General features: G+C 29.3%; 1 protein-coding gene across 1 annotated transcript; it reads right to left on the minus strand.

Annotated features, from left to right (window-relative positions):
• Nucleotides 1–943: 943 nt before the first annotated feature.
• LOC101255252 (protein DETOXIFICATION 40) lies at nt 944–8,133 on the minus strand. Its single transcript, XM_004231560.5, has 7 exons — nt 7,007–8,133; nt 5,697–6,328; nt 5,197–5,253; nt 3,367–3,605; nt 2,290–2,408; nt 2,074–2,160; nt 944–1,159 (listed from the first exon to the last, which is right to left on the minus strand). The coding sequence occupies exons 1-7, from the start codon at nt 7,316–7,318 to the stop codon at nt 1,091–1,093; spliced, it is 1,515 nt and encodes a 504-aa protein (XP_004231608.1). The 5' UTR covers nt 7,319–8,133; the 3' UTR covers nt 944–1,090.
• Nucleotides 8,134–10,161: the final 2,028 nt, after the last annotated feature.

A 10,161-nucleotide genomic window follows, 5' to 3' on the forward strand; every position in this document is an offset into this window, starting at 1 on the left:
TGATGTTTTTTCTTTAAAAAAATGTAATTTAAAATTGGAGGAGAGTTATGGAAAATGTTTTTCTTAATTTTTGAAGGGAAGTCATTTTCCTTAATTTTGAAGAAAATGAGTTGATTTGGAAAAACATTTTCCAAAACTTTTACCGCAACCAAACATGAGATAATTGAAAAACATTTTTCAGAAAATATTTTCCTTCATACCAAACACACTCCTGATCTTTAACAAAATGTTGAGATAGAAGATCGACAGATCCGTTCAAGTGATAATCTTGTTGATTCACTAAGGCGTTGCCAACATGAACATTTGAGAAGTTGAGGTACAAGATTGGAATGCGTCGTATCCGAGATATCGGAGGGTGGGGGGTGGGGGTGGGGTGAAATACACATGGTAGTGTTTTCCTTAATCATGGTTTTGTCCCAAGTTGATTTTTCCTGGTAATGCTTTTAATGAGGCAACATTTAAAGCATATTATAAGATGTGTGAACTCTTTTTCCTTCAATAGGTTTTTTTCCATTGAGATTTTCTAGTAACATTTTAACGAGACACATTATCTATGGATACCCAAAAGGAAATTATAAATTCATTGAATCGTGGATTGTCCATTTGATTTATTCAAATATTTATTGAAATCATGTACCTATACTTCTAAGGTTGATTTATTCAAATATTTATTGAATTCATGTACCTATACTTCTAAGGTGATAAAAACATTTTTAATAACTATGTATGTACTAGAATGATGACCTTTGAGAATGATATTTCAACATTACAAAAAGAGATATCATTTACCATTTGAATGACACACTTGAATAGAAGAAAAATAATTTTCTCTTTCATCTACTTATCTTGTCTCCTCTCTTTATATTATATTATTATGAACTTATATTTTATATCATAATTAATAGTTATTGTGGTACCGTCCCTTTTACTTTAACTTTTAAAATTAAAATCCAAAAACAACTTTATATTAATACATATTGATAAATATTAAGCTCGTGCTTGCCCATGTACTTATCATCTCTAGTTGATGAAACAAGAACCAAAAGGTACTTTGACATATGCATTAATCCCTATTGGTTACATATACTTCTCAATCATTGAACAATTGTTTTTTACTATTGTTTTGCCACATATTTAATCGACTCTTTGCTTGCTCCACCTGAGAAATTATAGGAACATGTTGGTCAACAATCAAGCTATCCGTTTTCAAACTTATCTAAACTATTTAGCCAAAAGAAAAATACAACTTAAATAAAGAAGGCTTGGTAATTTATACTTTAAATCCATATTCAAAGCAAACTATGTTAAAGTTTTATTCAAATGATATTCCATGATCGAAAATTTGCACTACTAGGTGCCGTTTAGCCAAAGATATATTTTAGAAAAACAAATAAAATTAGTGACCATATACTTTATCATTATTTGGCAAACATCCCAAGTTCCCTAGTTTTAGAAGGAAAAAAAACTAAAAATTGGGCCAATTCTAGTATTTTGGCGATTTTAGAAATTACTTCAAATTTTTATATTCTATAAAAATATCCATCATTTATAATTTTTGGATTACATTTCAATCCTAGTTTGTTATATAAAATTTATACCTTTGTATACCTATTTTATACCATCTGAGTTTGCTCTCTGACATCACTTTCAATTGCAAGTAGTAACAATAGTTTCTCTATTCAAGTTAATTGTATTTTCCTTTTGTTTTCTTCCTCTCTTTCTTTTTTTGAATTCAAATAAATTATGTTCTTTGTCATCACTTTTTTATGAAATATTTCATTATAAAATGATAATACAAACTTATAAATTTTTTAAATACTTTTTAAAATTTATAAATATAAATCATATTTAACTTTTAAAAAGTTAAATATTTCTCTCAAAAATCTATGGTCAAGTGCATGATTAAACTTCACGAAAAAATAACTTCTCAAAAATATTTAGAAAATTGTGGCCAATCACTATCTTAGTATAAGTTTTTGGAAAAATTAGATTTTAGAATATTTAATTTTTGAAAATATTTTTAAAAAATCTTTGGAAAAAGTTCAAAAAATTCAAATTACTCAAACAACTTACCTCTTTCTCCCAATCGGTTCGAAAGGTGACCCACAATAATATGATAGTCTGCATAGCTGTTCCTCCTAACATTCCCAACCATATTCCCTTCACAATTAACCAAAACAATGTTATATAAATTATCACTATTTGCTATAACTATAATTTTAATAATCAAAAACATATATTATATAGTGTATACAAATTATAAAAAGGTTAAGTAAATATTACATATACCTTAGCTTCAAGGTTGAAATAAAATCCAAGAAGAATACCCAATGGAATGCCAACAACATAGTAACATCCAACGTTAACGTATGCCACAAATGCTTGCCATCCACATCCAACAGCAACCCCTTCAAATATTATTTTATTCCAATAATTGATATGGTATATTGTTAGGTTAGTCATGTATATCCCTTCACTAAAAAACAAATCTATCCTTTATGATAATCTACTAAATTCACGCTAAAATAAAAATAATTTTTAGCGACAATAAATATTAATCTTAATAATGAGTGTTAGAATCTTTACAAATATTAATTAAGTGTTATTAAAATCAGTATCGATTAAAACTTTAGACACATATATAAAAAATATTAATTGCTATTTAAAATACTTATATATTTAACAAAAATTAATAGTGTAATCAATTCTAATGCATATGAAAAGAGTTGAGTCCAACAATTAACAAACATATCTTTAAGTGAACAAAGTCACATGCGTGAGTGAATAAAAACATACCCTGTCTACTTATATCTTAAATAAATAAAATTTGTCATAAAGTCTACAGAGCACATCTCGAGATTGATGTGGTATAAAGATTCAAAAAACATTCCAACTTTATTTCTTTGAAAATTGAAACCCCAAGACGAAATTAAATAAAGTTTGATTCCTCCTAAGAGGGGATCATAGTCATACTTTAATTTTTTTTATTCCAAAGACCTTATGAATTTAATTGGTAGTTATTTTTACCATTTAGATTTCTAGTTGTTCATTATATAAAAAACAAATATTTGTTTTTACTGGTTTAGTTTAGAAAATTAAAACATAATTTATCATATTTATAAAATGTATTCATTTCTTAATGTATTTTTTCAAAATTTTAAATTGTATTATATTCAAGACTTATGTATATAAAAATTATAATTCTATTTGTTGCTCCTTAACAGGTGCATGTATCACGTTAATACTTTATCAATAAAGATAAAATGAGAATATTATCTAAAAAAAGTCACATTTTTTTAATTCAATAAGAATCAAAAAATATATTATAATCTAGTAGATTGAAATAAAGTAAAAGAGAAATGATACCAGATAAAACAGGTTGAATGCCATTGAGTATTAGTGATAGAGCCAAGAGTGGGGCAAGATCTGAGGCAGCTTCAGCAATCACTTGTCCACCCGTGAAGGCATAACTCATGACATGGCGGAACAATAAAACCAAAATTGCAAACACAACAGAAATGACAAATGAACTTATTGTCACTACAACAACAGAAAATGCTGCTGATTTTGGATGTCCACCTCCCAACTCATTGCTCACTCGAACACTGTCCAAAATAAAAAATATATGTCGAGTTTAATTTTTATATACTGATAATATTATCTAGAAAGCATGTTTACGACATTTATAAATTACCTCAAATCGAAGGTTGCCAATCATGCAACACCAAACTTGCATTCATGTAAAGATTATTTTGTGATAGTCCACGATTTTTATAAATAATTTTAATTTGTGTATATTGATAGTATTGTCCAAAATTACTTAAACAATTTAAATATTTATATAAAATAATTATTAGTAAATCTTTATGAGTGTGTTAATATCGTAACTGACATGATATGATATATTATTCAATATATATGTGTGTGTAATATAAATATAAATATATAGTATATCATTATATCAAAACTTCATCCCGAAGTATATGAATCATTTGCATTTTTATTTTGGAATGATGACCTAATTCCATGGGTGCGGGTGGATCATTCTTTTTGTGATTTTGTCACATATTTCGATGTAACCTAATTCTTTTTATTTTAATTATTGATTTTGCTAATCATCTTCTTTTTGTCTTATCCCTTTCAATTATTGGTGTCTTTGATTGTGATTTCTTAGATGATGCATCAACTTAATTTTACATGCCAAGAGATATTTTATTTTCAGTTGTCTTTTAATAGTTTTCTTTTGTTATTATTTTTTACGAATAAACAAGTAAAAGGTGAACAGTAAATCATCTACTACCTTAGTTCCGTTTTACGTGTGACACAATTTCTACTATTATTTAGAGAGTTTGAAATAACAAGTTCTTTTTGCCTATAATATTACATTATCATTTAAATTATTAATTATATCATTGTGCTTTTAATTTTTTTTATATATATTGATACTAAATATTTCAGATTAAATATTTCAGATTGTTAATTATTTAAAGTGAATAAATTTGAATTTCAATCTTAAAGGTTCGTTCATAAAGCAAGTAGTTCAAGCACGTTCATTTAAAGATTATTGGGCATAATATTACTGAATACTTGCTTTATATTTTCTCAGTCCCTATTTAATTGTCTACTTTAAAAAAAACACACATATTAAGATAACAATAATTAATATTGTGAAGTTATAATTTTACCCTTATTAAATATGCTTTCAAAAAGGATTGAAGAAATTTTCAAGAAGTTTAAATGAGGTTATAATAGGAAAAAGAATTTGTCCTTTCTTAATTTAATAAAATGGACAAGTAAATAGGAACATCTAAAAGAGGATATGAACAAATAAATAGGGACAGAGAGTAATTTATTTCGAAAAATATACCTACATTTATGTTTTATAACTTTCCTATTATACTAACATCTTTAATTTAGGACAACAGTCTTCTCAATTCTTCTTTTAACTATGAAATTAAAGTCACTATTACCTATCCTTTTTAAGTAAATGACATAATAATTATAAATAGTACTTTCGAAAGAACACATAAATGCTTCAAAAGCTAATATTCCTCATTTAATCCAGATACTAACACCAGTCACTAAGGCCTTGTTAGTATGAATTTTTTTAGTTTTAGTGAATTATATGTAAGAACAAAAATATAGCTAATTAAAATAACCTATCAATATTAGTCAAACAACAAATTAATCACTAACCTTGCTGCTGCATTGAACCCAACGGATATCATGAACACCCACCCTAGAATTGTAGTACTGCATCTCAAAATTAATAATAATCATTAAATCAAGAAAAAAAGTTGAAAGAAATAAGAAACAATTTACTACTCCCTCTGGTCCATATTAACTGAATTTGTCGGAGTATGACATATACCTCTTAAGAAAAATATTTAAATATATAAATTAAAAGACTTGTTTCCACTATTACCTTTTTTATTATTCTCAAACTAGTCTCCTGGAAAACGTAAATTAATTTTAAAAAAATCTCATTCAACGTAGGGTAAAACATTTTTTAAAAATATTAAAAATTCACTTATTTTGTACGGTGAAAACAATCTCAAAATACTAAGACTGGTTTTCACTATTACCCTTTTGATTATTCTCAAATTAGCCTCCTGAAAAACAACCTCAACAATTCACGTAATATAGACCAGAGGGGGGGAGAGAACAATAAATTTGGTAAGTAGATATGTTGTTACCAAACAGCAAGGGAGTCCAATGCCACTTCAGGATTTGGAAGCAAACCAGCAATTAAAATCAAAATCTGAAAATACCAAGTCTCTAGACACAACATAACAGCTGAAGCAAGTGACAACTTGAAAAAATCCCACAATCCATAAAATGCTTGCATACTAAACCCACTCCATGTTTTCTTACATTTATCACTCCACAAAATATACACAAATTGTGCAATCACAACTATCCACCATGAAATACTCAAAACCAAAGCACCACCAAATAATCCCCAATTAAATACATAAAGCACTAGCCATGTTAAAAATAGGTGAAATATTAATGTAACAGCAGCAATATATGCACTAGGGTTAACAATACTTTGAGCTTGTAAGAATTTTTGGATAGGGAAATTGGCTGCATAAGCAAATATTTGTGGAATTAAACCATACACAAATAGTGCTGCTGCTGATGCTACTTTCTTGGATTGGCCTAACAAAATCAAGATTGGTTTAGAAAATAAGTATGCCACCATTAGTGGTAATCCTGTTAACATAAGAAGTATGGTTGATCTTTGAAGATATATTCCTAGCATTTCATATTTGTGACCTCCATATGCTTGACCACATAATGTCTCCACTGCACTTCCCATTCCTAGCTGCTCCAATATATATATATAGTTTATTGTAAGTATATATACATACAAGTAATATTGAAGGTGATATCTATACTATAATCATTTCATCCTAATATATGTCACAAAAGGCGTGGCAGATTCGAAATTTGAAGTTTATAAGTTTGAAATTCTGATTTTCTACACTTTAATTCTTACTACAAATTCAGGGTTTGAACTCGTAATCAACACACTGGTTCGACCCCTCAATGTATGTGACACATTTTTTAATTAGTTGATCGCAAAATGAATGTCATAGTTTTATATTTGAAATAACTTATAAACTTGTTTATTTTTACTTGTCACTGTTTGATTTGACACATCCATTAAGAAAATAATTATTGATACAGGTATTTTACCAAACTAGCCCTATTAGGTCATGGAAAATGATTTGGAGATTAGATATTGAATACTAAGGGTAAAACATGAAAACAAATAATTATTTTTTCTTGATATGTCAAAAGTGATAAGTAAAAATGAAAAATCTATTTTAAGAATAAGTAATCAACAAGTAATAGTGTCTAAGATTTGTTCAGATCACAAACTTCAAAAATTTTGTTATAATCAAACGATGTCAGATAAATTAGGGGCGAAAGTATAACTAATAAAAATCTTTGAGTTTGTAATAAAAGAATATATAAAGGTGAAAAAAAATAAAATTACCATGACACCATAGGCCAAAAGTTGAATGCCACTATTACCAAGAGAAGCAGCAGCAAGTTCAAGATTTCCAAGATGACCACAGAAAATTTGTGTAGACATGGAAGTAACATTGTTTAGCAAGTAAACAATGATGGCTGGAGCTGCTAGACGGAATAAATTTCTCAACTCTATCACTGAGGCTCTTTTAAACCTCTGAATACATGACAAGCTTGTGTCTGATAGGATTTCTTCAAGCTCAGAACTTATTTTCTCCGTCGCCGCCGACGCCAATATTGGTGATTCAGATTCTAACAAAGGTTCATTTGGCCCCATGAATTCTACTCTCTTTTAGTCAAAAATGTTTAGATGAAAGAAGGAAGAATTGGTTTTTGATTTTTATAGAGGCATAAGTGAAAATATGATAGTAAGCACATGAGTGGAATTGATGTTACTCCGATTCATTTTTACTTATTCACTATTATATTGCCTTTTTTTAATTTTAAATGATTAATAATAACAATAAAAATTTCTAGACAAAAAACATATAAAAGTAGATATTTAGGGAGGGAGATTATTTTAATGTTGAATATTCTATAATGGGAATATAAATAGGGAACTTCCAAACAAATAGATAGTACCAAAAAGATACTATAACAATGTCATATGTCAATTTGCGGCCTAAAGGTGAGTGTCTACATACAATAGAGAAGCAGTGACAATAACGGCTACATTAATTTAAAGTAATAAAATTGCACATTCACCTGGACATTACACATGCATGTATCTCTTGAGAGCCTTCATTTTGACTAAATACACACAGGATTTTTTAAGTGTTTATACATTTTTTTTTAAAAAAAAAATCAATCTTCACCTTCATTAATCATTGATTATACATTAATGAGTACAAAACTAACATATTGAATATATAATAGACATTATCATTGAGATGAGGCTGGTGTAGATGCATACTTATCCTACAAAAAAAGAAGTCCTTATTGGCCAATAATTCAAAGGGGGTATCGTAATGGATGTTACTATCTTTCACTTGTTTGATCCTAATTGATGTTACTGGCCACCCTAAAACATCACAATTAAGTTTTATTTTTCTTATGGAAGTTGTAGTCGTAGACTTGACATATTAGTTGTCCAGGAATCTCAAATCTCAACACAGTGAACATATATAATAGAGTATTAGAGACTGATCTATTATACAAAGGGTATTTCTACTTCATATAGTTATTGTTGTATCTTGATATTGTGAAAAATGATAAAGTTGATTTTTGGAATATCATAGATTATTCTTATATAGTTTCTAGAATAGTTTAGTATAGAATCTAGAATAGTTATCTTCAAGAAATATATGATATTCTAGGGTAGAAGATAACCATCACTAGAATTTCCTTTGTGGAAGTATCTAGAAGAATTTTAGAACCATCCATGAACAAGTATAAATATGGGTGGTCTTATACATTTGTAATCAACCCAAGAATAACCCAAGCAAACCAAGAACAACCTAATAAAAGAGTATTCTTCCATAAACAAGTTCTCCTTTCTAACGTCCTCTTCTTTATTTGAATCTTCCGATCTTAGTTAATGATATTGGGCTAGCAGAAGGTTTTCCGAATTATACTTTTCTTCTGCTATTCTCTACATGGTATCAGAGTCATAATCATACATTGATTTTGGGTATTATTTCAAGATCTATTTGCTGGTAGATTCAACTAGTTTGTCTACATGAAATTTAGCGATCGTGTTAATGGACTGGGAATGGAGTTGTTGAATCAATCCAATTACAAGGTATGGAAAACATGTATGAAATCATGTGGTATGTTAATGGGAATGACATAAGTCCTACTGTTGAGGAACCGGAAAACAGTAGCATATACAAGAAGTGGGAGCAGATTAATGTGAAGGCGGAGTTCATACTAAAGAGGACAATCTCCTCCGATTTGTTTGATTACATTATAAAGTGTAAATCATCTCACGAGATATGGAGAACCCTCGATCGCTTTTTCAACAAGAAGAATAAAGCTCGGTTGGAGATATTGGAGAATAAATTAGCTAACACCACTCAAGGTAATCTTTCTATCTCCAAGTATTTTTTGAAGATTAAGAACTTGTATTCTGAGATATCTTCCGAAAGAGGTTATTTCTGAAGCACGAATGAGAAGAATAGTCATTCGTGGATTGAAGCCTGAATATACTTCATTTGTGACGTTGAGTAAAGGATGGACTCAACAACCATCCTTGAAGGAATTTGAAAATTTATTGTCGTCACAGGAATTACCAAGCTGTTGGCTAGTGTATTTGTCAATGGAGAAGAAAATGCTCTTGTAGCCAACAAGAGAAACTTTAAAGGAAAAACAGGAGATACGCTACACTCTCGACCCTCCGGTTGTTCACGCTCACCTAGAGAGAAGGAAGAGTCTTCTAGTTATTATGGTAAGAAGCCTCTCATATGTTATCGTTGTGGCGAAGTAGAGCACATACAAAAAAATTTCTGAGCCAAGGAGAGCAATATGGCTCAAAAAGTTACCCAAGAAGAAGAAGAGTGGGGAAATGTTTAATAGCTGAGTCTCGAGCGATAGATGCCATGATTTGCATCAATCTTGAAAGAGATTGGATCGAGGATTTAGAATATAATATAGCTGATCACTTGGAGAAGCAAGAAACTGATGTTGTCGACATTAAGCAAGAAACTTTTGAGGATGTTCCACATGGTGATATGGTAGCTTCCATTGAAGAAATACAAAAAGAAGATCCCGAACAGACAATATTTGAAACTACATGTGCTAGTGACGTCCTTTATAGAGAAATCATTGATGGAGATGTATTAGAAGCGGAAGTATTTGGTCAATCATTTGTAACATCAAGGCAAATTTAATGGCTTGGAGCAATTTTTGAAAGTAGGTGGAGAACGTAAAGATCAAACAGAGGAAGAAGTTGATATTAAAGTATTGGAGTCAAACGATATGCTCTTTAAAAGCTCTGAAGCTGCCAAAAAATATATCAAGAAGATGATAAGAGAATATGACAGTAGATCCTATGTTGGTGTTAGAGACTTCACAAGATATTGATAGTTCTTCTCTCGATAATATTATTGTTGAGAAGTTGAGAGAAAGGGGGAGTTTGAGAACTCAACAAGGAGATAATCTACATGGATCAATTAACGGTGA

The sequence above is a fragment of the Solanum lycopersicum genome, chromosome 2, assembly GCF_036512215.1.
Source record: "Solanum lycopersicum chromosome 2, SLM_r2.1".
Classification (NCBI taxonomy): Eukaryota; Viridiplantae; Streptophyta; class Magnoliopsida; order Solanales; family Solanaceae; genus Solanum; species Solanum lycopersicum.

Bases quoted from the DNA above. Each gene is read 5' to 3' on its own strand.
- LOC101255252 (XM_004231560.5), bottom strand. From the start codon at position 7,318: ATGGGGCCAAATGAACCTTTGTTAGAATCTGAATCACCAATATTGGCG. The intron at 5,254-5,696 runs GTAACAACATAT...TTTGAGATGCAG, and splicing joins TTGGACTCCCTTGCTGTTTG to TACTACAATTCTAGGGTGGG. The intron at 1,160-2,073 runs GTAAGTTGTTTG...ATAATTTCTCAG, and splicing joins GAACCGATTGGGAGAAAGAG to GTGGAGCAAGCAAAGAGTCG.